Source organism: Daucus carota, chromosome 3 (genome assembly GCF_001625215.2).
Source record: "Daucus carota subsp. sativus chromosome 3, DH1 v3.0, whole genome shotgun sequence".
Taxonomy (NCBI): Eukaryota; Viridiplantae; Streptophyta; class Magnoliopsida; order Apiales; family Apiaceae; genus Daucus; species Daucus carota.
The window spans coordinates 62,370,517-62,392,199 of NC_030383.2; the positions used below are offsets into that span (position 1 = coordinate 62,370,517).

At 34.1% G+C, this 21,683-nt stretch overlaps 4 protein-coding genes across 6 annotated transcripts; all 4 read left to right on the top strand.

Moving 5' to 3' along the window:
* The first annotated feature begins 109 nt into the window (after positions 1-109).
* LOC108211238 (E3 ubiquitin protein ligase DRIP2) lies at positions 110-6,246 on the top strand. Of its 2 annotated transcripts, none has more exons than XM_017382778.2 (8): positions 110-304; positions 530-663; positions 2,227-2,326; positions 2,487-2,781; positions 2,895-3,322; positions 3,444-3,494; positions 5,441-5,513; positions 5,683-6,246. In XM_017382778.2, the coding sequence occupies exons 2-8, from the start codon at positions 549-551 to the stop codon at positions 5,854-5,856; spliced, it is 1,236 nt and encodes a 411-aa protein (XP_017238267.1). In that variant the 5' UTR covers positions 110-304; positions 530-548; the 3' UTR covers positions 5,857-6,246. The 2 variants fall into 2 exon arrangements, with proteins under 2 accessions (XP_017238267.1, XP_017238268.1); XM_017382779.2 differs by lacking the exon at positions 110-304 and adding an exon at positions 318-456.
* A 1,462-nt stretch (positions 6,247-7,708) lies between these two features.
* On the top strand, positions 7,709-11,562 carry LOC108211338 (signal recognition particle 9 kDa protein). The gene is made up of 4 exons (XM_017382910.2): positions 7,709-7,918; positions 8,047-8,115; positions 10,475-10,568; positions 11,108-11,562. The coding sequence occupies exons 1-4, from the start codon at positions 7,847-7,849 to the stop codon at positions 11,182-11,184; spliced, it is 312 nt and encodes a 103-aa protein (XP_017238399.1). The 5' UTR covers positions 7,709-7,846; the 3' UTR covers positions 11,185-11,562.
* Positions 11,563-16,666: 5,104 nt separating this feature from the next.
* Positions 16,667-19,244, top strand: LOC108215331 (probable WRKY transcription factor 21). 2 transcript variants are annotated; one of them, XM_017387783.2, is made up of 4 exons: positions 16,667-16,863; positions 17,260-18,023; positions 18,126-18,251; positions 18,791-19,244. In XM_017387783.2, exons 2-4 carry the CDS (start codon positions 17,272-17,274, stop codon positions 18,933-18,935), a joined length of 1,023 nt encoding a protein of 340 aa, XP_017243272.1. In that variant the 5' UTR covers positions 16,667-16,863; positions 17,260-17,271; the 3' UTR covers positions 18,936-19,244. The 2 variants fall into 2 exon arrangements, with proteins under 2 accessions (XP_017243272.1, XP_063946300.1); XM_064090230.1 differs by lacking the exon at positions 16,667-16,863 and having other exon boundaries at positions 17,137-18,023.
* Positions 19,245-19,591: 347 nt separating this feature from the next.
* On the top strand, positions 19,592-20,908 carry LOC108215330 (cyclin-A1-1). The gene has a single exon (XM_017387782.2). The coding sequence runs from the start codon at positions 19,691-19,693 to the stop codon at positions 20,780-20,782; it is 1,092 nt and encodes a 363-aa protein (XP_017243271.1). The 5' UTR covers positions 19,592-19,690; the 3' UTR covers positions 20,783-20,908.
* The last annotated feature ends 775 nt before the right edge of the window (positions 20,909-21,683 follow it).

A 21,683-nucleotide genomic window follows, 5' to 3' on the forward strand; every position in this document is an offset into this window, starting at 1 on the left:
CCAATCAAAACCCTCCATTTTTATTAATGTTAGTGCTTAGCATGTGCCCATGGGCACACACTAGCCAAACCGTTTAAATATTATAGGAACACAATACTGTAAATATAAAAAACAGAAAAACCAAAAAGAAGTGTTTGGATCCATACCAGCACTCGAACAGCCGCTTTTCATTTTCTTCACTCTCGATTTCATCTCCCAAACAGATCGCAATTTTAACCCCCCTTCTCGTTTTTGTCCGAAACCAATTAGTCTCTGTACTTGTATTTCACTTGCTCACATACCCAGTTCAGTTCTTGATTTTCAGGTCTCTCTCTCTGTATCTCTCCCATTTCTCTCCCATCTCCCTCCCTCCCTCCCTCCCTCTCTCTCCCTCTCTCTCTCTCTCTCTCTCTCTCTCTCTCTCTCTCTCCCCCTCTCCCATCTCTCTCTGACACAACAGACACTGATGTGACAATAGTGAGTATGTAATGTTTTAATGCAGTGTATTTACTTGTGAACTAACGTGAATTTATTTTTTTAATTTTTTCAGGTAGGTGAGTGATTTTTGGATGTTCAAGGAGATGGTGAGTGTGAAGAGGGAAGCACTTGTGGCATGCATGACATGCCCTATTTGCAATCACATTTTCAGAGATGCTACAACTATCTCTGAGTGTCTCCACACGTGTGAGCTCATCTGTTCTACTTGTGTTCAATTGCTGTGTTCTTGGGTTCTTGGACTTGTACTTTTGATGTTGATTTTGTGTTGTTTATGCTTTTTTAGACATGGGTTTAACTTGATGTGTATTGCAATTTGGGTCTTTGTTATATATTTTTTGTTATGTGTATAATGTATGTGTGTAGTTTTTGATAATTGTGAGCTTGAGCTGGGCAATTATATTGATCTTTGTTAGATGCTGTTCATGTTTAAGCTTTATGTTCCCTCGATCTGATGTTTAGTAGTCGTTGCTATCTAGCTAGCTCTAGTACATACGTAGGTAATGTACGGAAGGAGAATCGATTAATTAGTGAGTGAAAATGTTTCTTTTTAGCTAAAATTGGGTAATGGAGCTGGTGTTGATGTTATGGTGGAAAAAGATTAAAATTTGCTGTGTAAAAGGGGGCAAGAAGCTAAGAAATTTCAGTTCATTATCACGGTTAATTTCCTCCAGACTGCAGTATCATGTTAGAAAGTCTTCACCTGAGAGAATTTTGTTTGAGGCACTGATGAAGGATGCCTGTTTATGTTTATTGTATGAGTTAGATTATCTCTGAATGCATATCTAGCAGATTGACCCTTATGGTGATGGTGCAATATAAAGGCCGTTCTTCTGTCAATTCCTGACTTTTTATTTGGTCTTTATAGCCTAGAAAAGTGCATGTTATGATGTTAGATAAAGGAAAAATCGGTGTAAGATATGATTCTTGCTCACTTGTAGTACCCCTTCCCAAAAAGAGCTTATGTTTTATTATCCATTCATGGGGTTTAAAATAGAATGGATATTTCTTGCGAATAAACTTGGTATGCATATGTTATTATGATGTAACTATATTATCTGTAGTCATTGTGAGGTTCAGTTGGACAATCCTACTGAAATCTGTTAGATGCTATTCAAGTGAAATGTTAGAAGCTTCTTGTTATCCTGAAATGATGTCTTGTTACAAAAGGAAAATTGATTAGTTAGTAACTAGATACAATTTTGATATAAAGCTAAAACTTAAGTAGCATTAGACAATATATGTGGTGCTGCTACCGTATAAACTTTTAAGTTTAAAGTTTAAAACTTGGCAAGAAATAGGGGTATGCTGTGTGAATATGAATTCACTATTGCCCTTGATTTATCCAGATTGGAGTTTTGTGCTAAGAAGTCTTTACAATACAGAATAATATTGTAGCGCTGATGAAGGATGCTTGTTTCTCTTTGTTGTATTAGTTGGATTTTCTCTGATATATATATATATATATATATATATATATATATATATATATATATATATATATATATATATATATATATATATATATATATATATATGGCCCTTGTAATCGTAGTAAATTGAGGGCCCTCCTTTATCAATTTCTAACTCTTAAATGTATTTTATACAGTAGACTGATATGTGTAAAATATTTTTCTCGCTCTAGTTTGGTACCCCGTCTAAAAGGAGTAACATTTAACATGGTCTTTGATAGGGTTTCTAATTTCTTCCAATTTACTGGTTATCTGAAATTGATTTTCGGATTTTATACAGTCTGTAGAAAGTGCATTTGCAAGAAATTGTCAGACGAGGAACTAGAACGTTGTCCGGTATGCGACATTGATTTGGGCGTTGTGCCAGAGGAGAAGCTGAGGTCCAATGATTCCTTCCTATATGCAATATATTGTTTTTTTAATTGTCAACTTATAAGTTTATATTGCAACTTTCAATCTTGGTTTTGTTGCCTGCTCATGAAATTATTGATATGAAGTATAGTTGTTGTAGCTTACGAGTTAGAGAATTTGGATTTTCAGGCCAGATCATAATTTGGAAGACTTAAGAGCAAAGATCTTTCCTTACAAGAGAAGAAAGCTGGATCCATCTGAAGATCTTTCCTCGTTTGCATTACCTTCAAGAAGAAAGGAAAAGTCACTCTCTTCTTTGGTGGTCAACAGTCCTAGAGTTTCGTCAAAGACTGCACTGACTGGGAGAAGATCAAAAGCTCCTGTAAGAAAACCGCTGCGAGGTTCGAGTTTTTCAGTTGAAAAACAGATAAAGAAAGAAGAAAATTTTGCGAGCTTTATATCACGTGAGACACCAACCAAGCAGGTAAAGAAGTCAACTCTGTACTTATATGGTAACACTGCTACTGTATGGGTTCCAACAATGGTGTTATGTATACTTTTCTCTCCGTGGTGCTAATATAATACGTATGCATGCAGAATTCTTCAAATGGTGAGCCTTCTAGCCATTCTACACCTAATATAGGAACAGAAAATGGTGCTAGCACAGGTGAGGGAAAAGTTAATGTTTGGAAGCCACTGAACTTTCTTGTAGAAGCTGCAAATAGGAATAAATCTGCGAAGTTCACATCACAAGGATCTACATCCAAATCACAACCTACCAATGCTGCAAAAGCTAAACAACTTGCTTTTAGAAATAAGCGGAAAATCGAAGATGAGAATTATAGCACTGGTATACACCTTCCTGAATCTAGAAAACCCAAAAGAATCCAATGGTTGCATCACAAAAAAGAAAGCACTTTTGGAAAGACCAATCTCTCTCCCCAGGAAGTGCTGGACGCTTGCAACATCAGGCATGAAAAAAGATTAAATCCAGTTTGGTGCTCGCTAGTGGCTTCGAAAGACCTGTGAGAATCTTATTTTTCTTTCTTCAGCCTTTTTTAGACATAAATAATCTAGCAAAACTTCTGTGTATCATCATTCTATAAGATCTGTAATATCTAATGTCATATAGTTGTATTTTTCCAGGGAAGATTATAGGTCCTTGCCTCAGATATCTGCAAGTTTCTTAAGAATAAAGTAAGTTTACTTTTTCATGTTCCTCACCACGGCATTATTTTTCTTTTTCTTATTTTTCAATGTTTGTTTGTGCTTTGTCTCCATAGAACTCAGAAGCCTTGCGTAATATAATATGTAGCACATTTTTTTCTCCCAAAATAATTTAGATGTGATTTATATGCTAAAGATCTGTTATCTATTAGACTATTACTATTATAGGGCAATCTGAGTGGAAATAGAACTTTTAATATGTAGCCTCATTTACTGTAGAAGTGATTTATACAGATATATGTGCTAGTTTAGCAATATCTCTCTTTTTATTAGTTCTCCAACAAAATGTAATTATGTGTTCCATTAAAATTTATATTCACCACTCCAATGGAATGCTTCTTATCTTCAAACCCTAGTGAGTCTGTCAGTTACCTGTAATTTACCCAATACTGCATTGTCTCGTACTCTTGGAGTTATCCCCCTTTGATACCATGACATTCTTTAAACATTTATAGTCCAAGTAGAAGACCTTGATATTGCCCGAAAAGAACAGCACCGTGGTTTAAATATTAAGTCCCTGATAACTTGCTAACAGACTCTGATTCAATTGTTCAGTCTCCTTCTTAACAAAATATGCATTTGGCCTTGTGGTTGCTTTTTTATTATTTTGTGCAATCAGGAAGACCAGATTTTGTTATTTATACTGGGATACTTGTTTAATTTTGTTCTGTTCATAGTTCCAAATATTGCAAAGAGATGGTGAGTTATTGACTTATGGTTTTGGTGTATTCTGCCTTCTCTTATCGTTCACTTTTTCTATACTACGATGTACCTTCTTTGTACCTGCTATGTATATAAATCCTATAACACTATAAAATTGCGATAAAGCCTATAACACTTATGGTTTTTATTATTTTATGCTGGGATACTTGTTTAATTTTGTTATTGTCATAATCACAAAAACTGCAAAGAGATAGTGAGTCATCGACTTATGGTTTTGGTGTATTCTGCCTACTCTTATTGTTCACCTTTTCTATACAACAATGTACCTTCTTTTTACCCGCTGTGTATATAAATCCTATGGCCTTATGTATATTTTAAGTCCTTTACTCCTTTGTTATGTAAAATATCTTGTATATGTATCCTTTTTTTGAAATCAAATTCTTGATCAGTCAATTAAACTTCTTTTTATTGGGCTACCCTCAATTTCTTGTTGATTGTTCCTGTCGAATTTTTTCATAATCATATACTATTTGCTGGTCTGTTTTTCTCGGTGACTGTTGCAAGTGACTTTTGACTCCAACTATAAAATAGCTACGGCAATACTCCATTAGAGTCTGCAACTAATGGTTGTTAACTTCAAACTAAAAAACTGACAACTACTTCAAAAAATCACTCACTTGTAACCTCTCATTTTTATTGTAAAAAACCTTATTGAAAAGTTCATTAATGGAGGATCATCCGTACAGTGGAGGAGACACTCTGGTGGAAGAGAGACAAGTTGCTATGTATTCACCCTCTGATAAAAACCCTACACTCAGAAAAACCCATTTTCTTAAACCCCTTTTTAGTGAAGATCATGATCATTTTCCCCCTGCACCATTTTCACTATTTTCATCGAAACCCACCTTTAAAAAGACGGAAAGATTTGATTTGCATCGATATAAGAAGTACCCATCATTTAGACTAAGGATCAGCCAAGCGATTCTCAGGGGAAGGAATTGGGCTTCCTTTAACTAATACATAAGCCTCTCATTCTTGAATGTCTTCACTTCTCCGAGCTGATTGGTCTGAAATTATTTACCATGGATTAAACTAGATTCAGTAAGCTTTGGGCCTTGGTATGGCTGTGCTAATACGGTAATACCTGATAATGGCGATGAAAAGTTGAAAATTTTATTCGATGTATTACATCTAAAGCCTAAAGGGGACAAATAAGTCGGGCTCTTATACTAAATTTACACACTATTTTGCAGGGATGGGAGCATATCTGTTTCTTTTATACAGAAGTACCTAATGAGGAAACTAAACCTTCCTGGTGAAGATGAAGTGAGTGATCTTTTTCCAGCCATGTATAATTTTTTTAGCACAAGTCATAACAAGCAATATGAACGAAATAAGCTTTTGGTAGTTCTGGTTTCTTTGGCATTAAAGTATGTATTCTCATATGTTTCTGGTAGCTTCATAGTTTATGGTAATTATTTTTTTTGAACTACAGATTGAGATCAGATGCAGGGGCGAGCCGGTTGTCCCCACATTACAACTGCATAAACTGATTGAACTGTGGCTGCAAAAAATATCATCGTCTGAAAAAGTATCTGCAAAAATTGGCTCCTCAGCGAAGGAATTTGTAATGGTTTTGGGATATGCCCGTAAACCCCCATCTGCTTGAGGATATACATCTATCTATCGAATGTTTCGTTTTAGTCGGGAGAATTTCTGCTGAACTGGACACAACCATCACAATTTCTGCGTTTCTCCATTTACACAAGCCCATGAGCAAGTGCCTAGCCTGCTGACATTACAATGCAGCATTTTTCTCCGAAACCTAAGCACTATGCATGGTGTGCTGGTGATTGAGGGCGTGTTAACCACCATGTTCAGCTGTTGTTAATTGTGCTAATTTTAATTTTATTTTTTAATTTCGTTTACTAGTTGTACTATTATTCGGAGAACTTGTTGTAACTTGTATATACTATTTAGATGTGTTATTACTGTCTGTTGTCTTTAATCTTTGTCAAAAAGGATTAAGTTCAGTTTGATGGGTATTTTTCTTTTTCAAGTTGCAGTTTGATAAGAGACTATTTGGGTTTTGGCTTTCATTCCATCGAGAAAATGCTGGATAATTCCGAATCATGAGATTCTCAGATTCATCATGTATAATTGCATTTTCAAATTCAAATCAAAATCAAATGAACAATCTTGAATCATTACTCGTTACAATATTATTATCAATTTTGTTTTATTAAAATTAAGCAAATCATTCAAATCAAGTGAACAATCTTGAATCATTATTTATTACAGTATTCATTATCAAATTCATTCCATTGAAATCGAGCATATTGAAAACCGAAACCCAATATAATTATCATAGGTCATACAAGTAAAAAATATATGTGAAGGTCAGAACCATCATTTTACTTTATCCTACAAATATTTACTTCTTAATTAAAATAAGGGCGTTCTTTAGAAATACAAGTTGCAGGAATTATTTTCAAAAATACGGTGAAATCTTCATTGCAACTGTGTCTACCGGAAAGACAAGACGTTGCAATCTCATTTATAACTTTGACCGTATTTTTTCAAATAATTATGAAAATACAGATATTTTTACAAATTTTCTTAAAAAACTTGAAATTCAGCCCAAAATAGCAAAACCCGGCCCAAATAAAACCCAACCGACATAACCCAACCCGAACAAACTTGAATTTCAGCCCAAAATATCACCACACCAACCTAGAGCTGAACAAAAAGACCGGGCCTAAAAAGACCGTCTGGTCTGGCCCGGTAAAAAGACCGGATAAAGCCCGTCTACTAAAAGCCCGGCCCGGTCTTTATCTGGCGTGCAAGTCCTTACAAGTCCTTGATTTTTTGTCAAAAATCTGGCCCGGCCCGGCCCGGCAAAAAATCTGGCCTGGATAAAGACCGGGCCTGATAAAAGACCGGTCTAAAACCTGGATAAAAGCTCGAAAAGCCCGGATGAAAAGCCCGATTAACCTATAAATCGGAGTTTTTTACACATCCAAGTCCATGTATAAATATTAAACATATCCCCACATCAACTAGATTAATTAATGCTACACGTACTGACACAAATTTATATACAAAATTTAAATTAATTTCAATCAATTCAAGATATGTATACATATATATCACGTCAATTCATTTATACAACTCAAATTTCAGTTAAATAGAATGATATGGAAAAACTCAATAAAAAAAGGTCATATAATTATTTAAAATCATAACTAAAAAAAGCCCGGATAAAAGCCCGGTTAAATCTGGCCCGGCCTGGTAGGCCGAAGTAGGCCTCATTTTTTCATAATAAATCTGGCCCGGCCCGGCCCGATTTTTGAAAAGCCCGGTCCGGGCTTTTGAAAAAAAGCCCGGGTTTTTGAAAAAAAGCCCGGGCTTTTGAAGGACCGGTCCCGAGCCTAGTGGGCCGGTCCTTTTGTTCAGCTCTACACCAACCCACTAAAAACCAAATAGAAAAACCCGACCCGACCCGAACAGGGTTTTAGCTTTAGCTACTATAATATTTCAAGCTCCCAGAAACTGAATCAAACAGATCGAAATTCAACAATCCATTACATCTATACACATAATCAGACACACAAATTGTTACACACAGACATCAACCTATACATACACACAAAAACAACATGGTTTATATTACATCATGGGATGACTTCGTAGAGCGATCAGTTCAGCTGTTCCGTGCTCATCCAGACAAAGTAAGTCCCATGATGTTTTTTATCACATTTATTTATGTATGTGTAATTAATTTTGTAGTATTATATTTGGGTTTTTTTTTGGTAATAAATTGTTGAATTAATTTTGTGTTTTTTGATTGTGTTGGTAGACAAGGTATGTGATGAAGTACAGGAATTGTGATGGGAAGTTGGTGCTTAAGGTCACTGACGACAAAGAGGTATTGGGTTCTTGTTTTTTTCTCGAAACGCGAAGAATGGGCATTGTTATGTAGGAATATGTGTGTTTGTTATCGAGCTGATAGCAACTTGTTAATGTAGTTAGTGAGGTTGGATTTCGTGTTTTAGGGTAGGATTGGGTTTTTGTTTAATTGAGAATTGAGATGTCGTTTGGGGGTTTTAGGGGTGTATGAGGTTTGTGATCAACACGAAAGTAGTTGATATAATGTGTATTATCATTTATTTTGGATGTGTTTGGTTTGTTAGATTTGTGATTCGCAGAATATTGGCATGGCAAGTCTAGTTTGTACTATGCTTAGGCTTGAGGATATCCAATGGTCTAGATTTCAGCTGCATTGTATTTGATTCTTTTGTGATTGATAATACTTGGGGAGAGAGTGGGATTAGTAAGCCCTCAAAGATGAACTAGAATGTGACGACAGTAGTTCATACGAATATATGCTTTGGATTAAGTATGATAAAATTGAGTGTCTGTTCTGGATAGTCCAAGGATTATAATTCTTGTAAACGAACATAGCTTTTAGTGTTTATGGTATTTTAGTTTTGTTGCTAGAATAAGTGTCAAGTTTCTTTCGACACGAAACATATATAAGAATGTATAGGATGTTTAGACATAAATAATATACTTTTTTTAATCAGGAGAGATTTAGGATATAACAGATGATACCCCCTTCTCAAGGATATATCAAATCAGTTGTGGATAAAATTTAATTTGTTGTAAAATTGCATCTGCTGATGTTAAAATTATGCAATAGTCATGTATCACGCCTAAGAATCTATTTTACATTTTGTTGTAAGTGTGCTTTTGTCGTTTGCAGAGGAGGTTACCACATTAATACAATACTCAATCTTTTATCTACCGCTTTACAGTACCATATATGTTCAATTATTCGCAATTTGAACGGTTACTGGAATTTTAAGCTCGAGATCAATTTATCCCTTTCTTACAAATGCGGACGGGGTTCGCGACCACATGAAATAATGATTTTTATCATAGGCTATATTGAAGTTGGCCAATTGGGTTAATTCCTTTTTTCATATCATGCACATGCCAGTTGTTTTACATCCCTGCCTCTGTGTCCTCGTGCCGTCTTGTATATTATACCATAACAAGTTAAGCACATATAATCAACCATCAATAATAACTGTAATAAACATAATAGCATTATTGTTAAAATATCTGATGCAAAATACAATTAACCCTTATTCCCTTAAGCTTACTTGACTTTAAGAGTGCCACCTACACTTTTCCAATCTCTGGTTGCTTGATAATTAAGTATAGTACTTAGTTTCTAAGTTCTAACAGTTAAAAGATTATGTCATAGCATTGAAATTCTCTTTCTGTAGAACTATATTGTTATGTGGTTTATACAACTAAAATTCAGCATTCAGGATTGGGTGGACTTGTATTTCTACCAAAGTAAGAGAAGTCTTGTGATATTTAAGCAAAACGCTACACTGCACTTAATTGCCTCATTTGAACTAGCCCCTATTTCTAATAGTTGCCGCTGCTAAATGGTCTTGGTTCTTGAATGTTACTCTTTGATGGTTCTGTGGCATGTGGACTTGGCTGAGTAAATGGGATTTTTTATAGTAATGTACTTTGACCAAGATTTGGCACCTTGAACTTACAATTGAAGTGAGGTTGGGCTGTGCTTTAATATGTTCTCATACAAAACACAAGAAAAAGAAATGTGCCGACTGTGTTTGCTATGACAGAAATTGTCTCAAAGGTTAGGTTGTAAATAAATACATCAATTCATCTCTCCACTGGGCAAAATTTCCTCCCGGGGAAGTAGCTAATCTTCTTGAATTACGATTTTCAATTATGACCTCTGCCGTCTTTCTTGTGTAATTATCAATAGATGTATGTTATGTTACAGTTCCTTCAGTTCTGAAACTTACTATATGAAATGTATTGGCATCAGTTGTATAGCTGAGTCTATATATCAGATCTCAACTTAGGCCCTGAAAGTCTTTCTTGAGGGATTCTTCTGTGTACTAGATGTACGTTGTAGCCTATGTTACCCGGACTCTTCATTTTGTGTCGAGTACCCGTGTCGGACACTCGACACTCGGACATGGGTATGGACACTCAGACACTTATTTTAAGCCAAAAACATGTAACGTATTCAAATTATTGCCGAGTCCGACACTCGGACACATATCCATGTTGGACACTTTTAGCCGAGTCCGGGTAACATAGGTTGTAGCCTCTTCAATTTCAAATTTACCCCGTTACGTGTATTGACCTGATTGGGTCTGGATGATATATGTTAAATCAAAGCTTTTTCATTTGACCTTTTATGTGATGGTGTATTGTTTCTTTGTATTTCCTAGTGTCTCAAGTTTAAGACAGACCAGGCTCAAGATGCCAAGAAGATGGAAAAGCTCAATAACATATTTTTTACTTTGATGGCTCGTGGTCCTGAAGGTATGGCTTGAAGTTGAAAAGTTATTTCTACCATTCAGCAGATGTTGATTTACTATGAGATATAATTATATATTATATATTGTTCACGTATTTGCGGTCATGAATTCCGCTAGCATGACCTTTTTGCTAATTATAGCATAGCCTTTTAAATTTTAATACTGAAACTAATTACCAACATAATGGTCGAGCCTGTAAATTGTAATCTGTTATTGCGAGATCTAATGCAGATAGCGGTTTCGTAATTGTAACACACAAATTTAAATCAATATTAGAAATTTGCTGCTTGTTTAAATTTGTTCTTGAGAGGATGTAATGGCTTTCTATTAACTGCACTAGGTGCGAACTCTTTTTCATCTCTTCAGCCTTCACTGACCCTGATATGTGATAAAAACTTGTAAATTAACATTATCATTGTCTAAACTTGCCAAGTTAATTTTCTATGCGAGCATTGCCTTCATGCGATATCTAAGCTGTGGTGTTGAGTATACATTCTGCGAGTCAATCTAATATGGAAGCATTTCTGCTCTTTTAATTTGCAGTGGATTTTAATGAAGTAGCTGGAAAAGAACAAGCAGAAGCACAACCTGCAAAGAAAGGACGAGGAAGAAAGCAATGATTTTATATAAATATCACAACTTGTCACCTTGTTGGTTTAGCAAAAATGTATACAAGTCTGTGCGGTTCTCTTATTCTCAGAGCAATTACTCTAGTTTCAGGGGGGGCATTTCTATTTCACCATTTTTGTTATTGTTAGCATACTATTACAGGATCATTTAAAAGGTGAGGTGTTGGATGGCGGAATTTCCATCGTGCTCATCGGTTTATCCCCTTTTGAGTAAATGACACATGACAATCTTTGTCGGTCTCTTTCATGTGTATGGTTTTATTTTGTTTATCATTTTCGATTTTGTGTATGGCCTGTATGATAATTTGAATTTGTGGAGCAGGGTTGTTTGCTCATAATGTTATCCATCTTGAGTTCTTGATCTCAGAACGATATCATGTACTGGAAGTCAATGATAGGGGCTGGGTGGGGGCATGTTTTGTCATGTAGAATGTCTTGTTGTCTCTTAAAATATGTTCCGAGTTTTGACAATATATGGAGAGTTGGCCTCCCTATAGGTCGTATTTTTCAACTTCTGCACCGTACTCAAATCTGGGCGGAATGGGATGAGAGGCTAATCCAGACCGAAAATCCGAGTCATTAAGTGAATTTTTTTTATTCAAACTCATGTTTTCTCCTTGAAACATTAACTTATGCTACTTTCAGATAATTAAAAACTAAAATTTAGATTTCATCTCGGATTATTTTAATTTCTATATATGTGCATATATATGATTGTAGAAATCGAGAATTAGAACTAATCGGTTGAGTTAGATTCATAATCTAGAGGATATTTATTGGAAAGCTTGTACATAAATCGGAGATTTTAATCAAATCAGAGTGGAATCAATAAATCAATGATTTTTTTTATGAGTAATCAAAAACAATTTAGAACACCCTCAAATTTTTGGGAATTTATTTACATTCCCATTGCAGTGCACTAGTGACTAGACAAGAAAAACATATTCTTGGTTTAACCTTTTATTTGCAGCTAGCTTTACAGGAAAAGTCATTTTTGGTATATGGAGAATAAAGTACGAAGAATGTTGTAATTATAAGCATCTTGAATTTATACCGTTAAAATTAATAACTAGATTATGCTACTATTATCGTATCGAATCCCGATGTGTTAGACAAAGACATCACATCGCTTTTTTAATCCGCTTTGCTGTAAACTAAAGAAAAGAGTCTGTTTATTTTTATTCCCATGTGCCTCAAAAGCATGCGAGGTTCGTTTTTTTCCCTTTCAATGCCTTACTTAAAATTAATCCTACATAATATTTTTATATGGAGGATAATTTATTGTTTTATTTAGACTCGTTTCCTTTTTCTTTAATTTTGGATGGATAATTCTACATACATTTTATTCTCTTTAAGATCGTAATAAAATGTGTTCACGGATATGAATTTCATGTACATTTTATCATTTCCTTGTAAAAAATTTATTTTTCATTATCCATAATCTAATTCAATATTTTAAAATTGATATAGTCGAATATAATGAGATAACTGATTAATTATTATCATCTGTCATTTTAGATATTTTTATTTATTTTTTTGAAATCGTCATCTTAGATATTCTTAAATTCGATATCCGTTGGTAAACAAAATTGATCATACAAGAAAATTCAATCCAGCCCGAAAAAGGTTATTCTTTGCTAAAGAGACAGATTGTCTACAGGCAACAAAGCAGGTGATTAACACTTGGGTGTGGATTCACGTATATTAATAGCATAGATTTAACTAAAAAAATACATAAAAAATATTGATCTTTTCATTTTAAACTTTTAATATATATATATAAATGTTAAATAGCTCAGTAAAAAATTATATCATTCTAATATTTTTCACGTGGAACATTTTCTTCCGTTAGATATATACTAATATCGTTCATATTTCGGAACAATACGTGTGAAACACTTGCAAGTTACATCACATATTAAAGTGTACACTGCAGAATTGTTACCGTTAAAATACTAACTACTGTGCTTTACACAAATATAGTTTCTTCGATATTCCCGTTGGGATAAAGTCTTCAACTTTAATCTTCTTTTTATTTTATTTTGTTGCTTTTAAAGAAATTACTGCAAGGATTCAGGCACTATGGCACAGTATTATTGACACATAATTCGGCACGGCTTTTGAGGTAGAATTTTTACTATTGGTACAAAATGGACTTCGTTTAATTAGTTATTTTATTTACATTTTGCTTGCTTTTTACTGTAGATTAAAGATATGTTGTTGGATTGCATTTGAATTATGTTAGACGTTTAAGTTTAATGTCGTTGGGTTCCGTTCAAATGACTTTATAATAATATAATAATATAATAGTATTATAACAATTCAAGAATCAAGGAGCCACACCTTAGGTTAAAATGTCCGATCCATTTCTGAATGGGTAGATAAGTAAAATTGCCGCATGTCAAACTAAGATATATGATATGTGTCATGAGCACATAAGCTCCAAATTCTATAAATTTGGTGGATTTTTATTGGTGTGGTTGGTGAATTTGTAGGGGATTTACCATTACAAAGAAGTAAGAACCAATCAAAATCTACTAAACTTATAAAAATTGGTGCTTAGTGTTTGCTCATGGACACACACTAGAAAAACCGATATGATATATCAACTGTTTTGAACTTATATGCAATAATTTCAAGGGAAAGAGAAATTTGACTTTCAAATTAAACATAATTTTATTGTCTATATCTAATACCATAATGTTTAATCGTAGAAAAAGTAGTTATCAATCATGTCCCATTTTACTCAAAAATTTAAACTCAAAAGTTTAATTGATTAAAAAAATGAATTTTACTAAATATTATTATATTTTTACAATTTAATATACGAGTCAGAACGTCAAACAATAGTTAAGAAAATGGTTTATAACAAAATGTACCATTTTCACCAAAAACTATCTACAAAATATCTTATTTCGTCTAAATAATATGTGTTATTTAAAAATAATTAACATAACATCAAGTGAAATCTAATCAATGTATGATATTTGAGTCACATGTATTATAATTAACAATCAAAAGTAAAAATTACAAAAGGATAAAAGAAATTAGAAAAACATAACTTATTTATTAACCTTTTTATTAATATTAATTTTAGTAACTTAAATGCCGGTGTAAACCAGGCAGTCGTGAAGGACATTTTGATATAATATCGGTTGAAAAGTACTCCCTTGTCCCATTTTTTTAATGATATTTTTGTCTAATCAAAACTTTTATATTTTAAAATTGGGTTCATGCTAAGCGCCGAAATTTGATATATTTTGAAGATTTTGATTTGTGTGGTTGATGTATTTGTATGGGGTCCATCATTATTAAGATTTGAGACCCAATCAAAATCTCTCAAACTTATAAAATTTCGCGCTTAGCATGTGCCAATGGATACACACTAAAAAAACCATTTAAAATTTATCAAAAATACATCGATTTCCTCACTTAAGAAAACGGGAGGGACGGAAGTAGGAGACGAGTATGAAAACAGCACTTGCGAGTTGTGAGGTCAACAAGTGGACCCCACTAGTCCGTTTTTACCAGCTGAAAGACCTTAACGTGCTCCATCTCCACTGCGTACGTTATAATTGTAGTAAGTGGCTAACGTAAACTAGTCAACACAGTACCTCGGCTCACGTGTCGCACTCACTGGAGTTAACCTCAAACGTGTCAACATGTCATTGGATACATGCATAATGTGTGATTATGGGGCCGTTTGGGTGAGCTTAAAATAAGTGCTTATTGCTTAAAATAAATAAGTGGAGTAGAAGTTAGAAGCAAGATAGGACTTATAAGTGATTAAGGTGTTTGGGAAATAAGTGGAAGCCCTGAAACAAAAGTTAGCATTCTTAACTTTTTTTAAGTGCTTCTTGACTTCTTACACAAACGGTACGAAATAAGTGCTTCTAACTTATAAGTCGAGAAGTCTGGCTTATAAGAGGGGCCAAACACCCACTATATGTCGACGCTCACTTTATTTAATAAGTTTTCATTTTCGGCAATCGGCAACCGTCTATGGCGGACTTATTGATAACATGCACCGTCACAAACTATATGGACTATGGAGAGTATAATATTATTGTAAAACTTAATTTATCAATTTATTTGTCAACTGGTCAAATTATTTTATTCATCACTTATAAAATAATACTCCCTCAGTCTCTAAAAGTTTTTCCCATTTGAAATGTTGGGATTGTTTATAACATGAGAGAAATTACTAATATACATCTAATCTATAAGACTAAATATAGTCATGAGTGATTTTGTTGGATTCGTATTTGTGAATACTTTAATACGTTGAAATTTTTATATTTAATACTAATACAAAATTAAATATATTAATGATCAAAAGTATGTCGACAAGCGTGACAAAAAGAAAGAGGAAAATTATTAAGAGACATAGGGAATACTGAACTAATATGAATTTTATCATCAATTCATGTTCCAAATGTTCCTCTTATGCATTCAAAATTTTCTAAAACCAACAAAACTTTACAAGGTTCGTATCCATTATTCTCGTCAATTTGTTCAAATTTAGCGAGGAGTATCACATAAACACTTCCTCCTGTTTTACTTGTGATAATACTTTATACACTTCCTCCTGTTTTACTTGTGATAATACTTTATACTTAAAATAGTGAAAAAAGCCGCGCTTCGCGGCGGCGTGATAAATTTTGATATGAATCAAAATTATAATAGAATAAAAATTATTTTGAGTCATCTTCCCATTAAACATATCACAAATAAAAAAATATTATAATTGATATTAAAATTTGTTTAAGTGATCATCCTGTCAAACACAATACTAATAATAAAATTAGTTCGAACCCCCCTCCCGTCAAAGACATTATTAACCCATAATTATTATTTTTATGATAAATTAAATATTATAATTTAGATCAAAATTAGTTTGAGCCGCTCTCTTGTCAAACACAATACTTATAACAAAACATTATAATTTAGACTTTAGTTTGAGTCGTTTTACTGTCAAACACAATACTTCTAATTATGACAAAATTAAAGATTATTTTGAATTGTGTAACAAAAAAATATATTATAACATAGATAAAAAATTATTTTAGCGACTTTACCGTCAAACATAATACTAATAGAAAATTTATTATTATTTGGATAAAAATTAGTTTGGGCCGCCTCCCGTGCCCGTTAAATGAAATACTAATCAAGAACCATTTACAATATCATAAAATGAATATTTGATACCTGTTTTTTATATATTATTTTATTTGTTAATTATTTTTATTTTTTGATTCCTATTTATTAGTTAAAAATTATTATTCTTTTAAAATATTGAAACTCGGAATCTTTCATTTAGATATAATAGCATTCATAAAAAATGTGCGAAACTCAATATATAATATTTTCAAAATTTCAATTAATAATAAAATGATATTTTTGATACAAATTGATATATTTGGACGAAACTGAGTGAACTTTTTATATTTATCTCAACTAGTGAATCCTGCGTATGACAAAGACAACAGTTACATACACAAACACTACTGTATACTTACAGAGTGATAAAAGCTTTGTTTAATCTGTATCTATTCTGGGGTTTTGTGGATTCTCTGAGCTAAGAGAAGCAAAGCCTTCTCTTTCCCAGTCTCTTCTTCATGGAGATTACACAAATCTAGTGGTTTTTACAGCTCTCAAGCTCACTCTAAGGTCTGTTTTTTTTTTTTTTTTTCAGTGCTCAATTGAATCTGATATTCCCATTGTTGTGTTGTTATTGATTAATATGAAGTTGTAGTTGAGTTGGGTATTCTTTGAAGTTTGATCAAGTTCTTGAATATTAGAGATGGGTTTTTTACCATTTTGTTTGTTTGTGTTTTCTTGATGATTGTTGAGTTAAAGTTTTGATTTTTAGTGTTTTTGGTGGAGTGGTTTGGTTGGAGAAGATGGGGTTTTTACCATTTTATTTGTTTTTGTTGTTGATCTCTTGATGATTGTTGAGTTAAAGTTTGGATTTTTAGTGGTTTTGGTGGAGTGGTTTGGTTGGAGATTTTTGAGTTTGTGAGATCAGGTGTTTTGGGCATATTTTTATTTGATTTTGTTGTTTAGGGTGGTGAAAAAATGGAGATTGAAGTTGCTAATAAAATGGCTGTGGAGAGTTGTCATAGAGTGCTGAGTTTGATGGCTCAGCCCAAGGATCAGATTCAGTATAGGAATATGATGGTTGAAACTGGTGAAGCTGTGTCGAAATTCGAGAAAGTTGTTTCTTTACTCAATGCTGGTTTAGGGCATGCTAGAGTAAGGAGGGTTAAGAATTTTCATACCCCTTTACCTCAACACATACTTCTAGATAGTTCAGTTGGTAGAGCTGATTGCCAACCGAAAGCCCTTCAGCTTCTTTCGAATGATTTTCGTGAGAGCCCGGTTCTTGATTTGGGTTCAAATTTGAAGAGTAATCTTAGTTTGGGGAACTCATCATTGGACTTGAGTTCGAATGGGAAGAACCCCCTTCAGGTTTCCCAACAGACGCCACCGTTGTCGAATTATCACTTTCTGCAACAAAAATATCAACTTCAGCAGCAACAGTTGAAACAGCAAGCTGAAATGATGTATCGGCGGAGTAATAGTGGTATAAGCCTGAACTTTGACAGCTCTACCTGCACGCCCACCATGTCATCTAGTAGGTCGTTTATGTCCTCACTGAGCGTCGATGGGAGTGTGGCCAATTTGGACGGTAATGCTTTTCATTTGATAGGAGCGTCCCGTTCTTTGGATCAAAGCTCATACCAGCACAAACGGAGGTGCTCTGCCAAAGGAGATGATGGTAGTGTGAAATGTGGAAGTAGTGGTAGATGTCACTGTTCAAAGAAGAGGTTAATGCTTGTTTATATCTTATATCTCACATTCTATTGGTTTGCTTACCTTCTATTGTTTACAGCTTCTTATTGTTGCTTCTCCTTTTCAACACTTAACAGGAAACATCGGGTAAAGAGATCAATCAAAGTACCTGCTATAAGCAACAAGCTTGCAGACATCCCTCCTGATGAATACTCATGGAGGAAATATGGGCAGAAGCCCATCAAGGGTTCTCCGCATCCAAGGTATATTGATTGTCTTCTCTATTTTGAGACGTTATTAGATTGTATGGAATGCTTTATGCACTGTATATTACCATATTTTGCTATGAATTTGGTAGTCAATGTGCTAGCTAGTTCAGTGTATTTTGGTTGGTGCAAAAGATCTTTGCTTTTTCCCTCTTTCGTTGTGTGCTTGTTGTTTATCTTGATGATTGTCTGATTGATATATAATCTTATGAAGTTTGTGGCGGTACTAAGAAAGCTTGCGATTGAACTAAAAAGCGGAGATAATTCCTTCTTTCTAAACATGAAAGATTGCACCCATTATGTATCAACTGATTTGCAATGTAGATTATATACCAGCAAAGACAAAAAATTGCTATAGTTATTTCTGAGCTTCTGGCGCTAAGCTACAAAAGAGTTCTACTTTGCAGTTTATATTTCTTCAATAGTGTTGATAAAAATCTAGTTTAAATTACACAATCTATTGATTTACAATCATTGTTAAGCTTCGTCATCCAATTTTGTAAATCTAATGAGAATTTATTATTTGGTTTGTGCAGAGGTTACTATAAATGTAGCAGCATGAGAGGGTGCCCTGCAAGGAAACATGTGGAGAGGTGCTTGGAAGAGCCTTCTATGCTAATCGTCACGTATGAAGGCGAGCATAACCACCCTAGGTTGCCGGTCCCATCGACAACCACATAGAACTACATAAAAGGTCGGTACAAAAACTTTTGTTGCTCAACATATAGCAGACTGATGAAACAAGAAAGAGGCTTCGAGGGAGGGAAGGGCAAACACAATAGGTAGAATTTTGTAAAATTGGTGATTTTGGTTGTAAAACAAGTTGATCTCAAATGGCTTTGAATCTACCGGTAGTTTGAAGATATCGAACCCTGTTTCCTATCTTTTGTTAGCTTAGTTGTTACCTGGTAGAATTTATTATGACTTTCGGTATGATTGTTTAATATCTTGTTACCTTGTGAAATTGCAAATGTGGTTCTGGTTTCGTTATCCTCTTTGGATGTTGTTCAGGATTTTTCCACGGGGCTCTGATGCTAAGTAACCAGTCCATATAAAATTTTAATGTGTTAGTGGATGTGATTTAGTTAAAAATATACGATTCGAATCCATTTCTAATTTGTCTATCTTAAATTCGAATTTCATCTACAAATATACTAGTCGAATCGATTTCAAATTTAGTCTACCTCAAATTCGAATCGATTTCGAATTTAGTCCATCTCAAATTCGAATCGATTTCGAATTTAGTCCATCTCAAATTCGATATTAATCTACAAATATACAATTCGAATCTATTTCGAATTTAATCTACCTCAAATTTGATTTTAATCGTGATTCATCTGAAAATTTATAAATACCGTAGTTCAGTTATCACACACACAGAACTACAGAAGTTCAATTTTTTCTCAGCCAGCGTTTCCTACTGAATCTGAAGAATCATGCTGAAAGACTTGGCCGATATTACCACCGGAATGATAAAACGATCTACGATGTCGTTCACTTGTTCAAGCTATAATTCCATGTCTACTAGCGATCACTCGAAGATCCCACAAGTTGAACAATGTGATGTTGATGTTGAAGCCGATGAAAGGAACTCATGTAGCCAACTCGAGTTTTCACAAGACACGAAGAAACCAGCTGCTGCTGAACTGGAAAGAAGCGATGACGAGGTTTTTGAAATCACTGACAAGTTCATGAACCTGCAATTATGTGCAACCATGGTCCGTGATATATACAAGAACCTCAGAGCTTCAGAGGTGCAGAAAAGGCCTTCGACGGATTACATGGTGAAGGTGCAGAGAGACATTAGTATCACGGCTCGTGCAATTTTAGTTGATTGGCTTGTGGATGTTGCAGAGACATATAGGCTTGATTCTGAGACACTGTACCTGACTGTTAACTATCTGGACCGCTATCTTTCAGGCAACACGACGGATACAGAAACGTTCCAATTGCTCGGGGTTGCTTGCCTGATGATTGCCTCAAAATACGAGGACATTGATTCCCCCTCCCTGACAATGTTCTGTGACATAACAGATAACACTTACACTGAGGACGAGGTTCTGCAGATGGAGTCTAGTGTTCTGAATTTTTTAAAGTACGAATTGACAGTCCCGACGGTTAGATCCTTTTTAAGCCTGTTTGTTTGTGCTGATCAAGCAGTCACCGAGGACCAGTGGATTGAGTTTGAGTTAGAGTGTCTGAGCAGCTACTTAGCGGAGCTATCTCTTCTGGATTACCGTATGCTCTGTTATGCTCCGTCAATGATTGCTGCATCGTCAGTTTTCTTGGCCAAATATATGCTTTTCCCATCGCGGAGACCCTGGAACTCAGAATTGCAGCAGTACACTCTTTACAAGCCTTCGGATGTTTTGAAATGTGTTAGAGCACTGCATTGTCTTTGCTGCGACAGTGAGGTACGGAGTAGTTTGCCAGCAATCCGAGTTAAATACAGCCGACATGAATTCGAGTGTGTTGCGATGAAGTTCTGCAGGCCATGGATACCTCAAGAATACTTTCAGGATTTATGAGGCTACTCTCTCGGTTCTTGAATATCTGGATTTAGTCTTAGAATGGTGTTGTAGGCGTTGGTAGTTGAATATTAGTAGCATACATTCAATGAAATAATTGTTTGATGATATAAATTTTAGAATGAATCAGTTTTTCGTTCAATGATACTCTAATCTCAACATCGTACTATCTGTCATACAAATCGAAAATTTAAAATCAAGTATAAAAATATCGATAATAATATGCTATAACATTCGTATGCAATCTAACAAAAAATGTGACAAAATACAAATATCCGATTTTTATTATTAAAAGTTCGCTTTCTCCAAAATAATGAAAAAATGAGACAAAGTATACTATGGCATTATCATAAATATTTTTAATTCCAGAAATCGGCAAACTAATATATTTGAAATTTGTTGTGATAAAAAAATTAAACTAGACCACCAGCGATAAATAATATAAGTAGTGTTATCACAAATATATTTTATGAGATCAGTTTTTCTAGTTTTTCTAATATGACAAATCGGATATATTATTTTTCAGGATTATATAATACGTTAATACTATTACATATTACTCTATTAGATTGTCCAGTAAATAATTATAAACTTCACCATTTTCTACATCTGTATATAATGAATTTAAATGAAATCAACCAAAAGTATAAGAATTTACTAAAAATAGAAATAAAATCAACTAGGATCCGAATATTCAGTTTTATTACAATTCATTTATGTCCCCTATCATACAAAAAAGGACTTCTGTAATTATTTGCATTTTTATTTTTTATTTTAATGTTGCTGTTGGAGTTTGTTTAGTTGTACGTGGTGATTACTGGGTCCTTTTGATCTATCAAGCTGCATTTGCAGGTATAAATTATCTAGTATTTTAATTTTTTTTAATGTCTCTGCATGTTTG

Bases quoted from the DNA above. Each gene is read 5' to 3' on its own strand.
- LOC108211238 (XM_017382778.2), top strand. From the start codon at position 549: ATGTTCAAGGAGATGGTGAGTGTGAAGAGGGAAGCACTTGTGGCATGC. The intron at 3,323-3,443 runs GTGAGAATCTTA...GTATTTTTCCAG, and splicing joins CTAGTGGCTTCGAAAGACCT to GGAAGATTATAGGTCCTTGC. The intron at 3,495-5,440 runs GTAAGTTTACTT...ACTATTTTGCAG, and splicing joins GCAAGTTTCTTAAGAATAAA to GGATGGGAGCATATCTGTTT.
- LOC108211338 (XM_017382910.2), top strand. From the start codon at position 7,847: ATGGTTTATATTACATCATGGGATGACTTCGTAGAGCGATCAGTTCAG. The intron at 7,919-8,046 runs GTAAGTCCCATG...TTGTGTTGGTAG, and splicing joins TCCGTGCTCATCCAGACAAA to ACAAGGTATGTGATGAAGTA. The intron at 8,116-10,474 runs GTATTGGGTTCT...TGTATTTCCTAG, and splicing joins AGGTCACTGACGACAAAGAG to TGTCTCAAGTTTAAGACAGA.
- LOC108215331 (XM_017387783.2), top strand. From the start codon at position 17,272: ATGGAGATTGAAGTTGCTAATAAAATGGCTGTGGAGAGTTGTCATAGA. The intron at 18,024-18,125 runs GTTAATGCTTGT...AACACTTAACAG, and splicing joins TGTCACTGTTCAAAGAAGAG to GAAACATCGGGTAAAGAGAT. The intron at 18,252-18,790 runs GTATATTGATTG...TGGTTTGTGCAG, and splicing joins AAGGGTTCTCCGCATCCAAG to AGGTTACTATAAATGTAGCA.
- LOC108215330 (XM_017387782.2), top strand. From the start codon at position 19,691: ATGCTGAAAGACTTGGCCGATATTACCACCGGAATGATAAAACGATCT.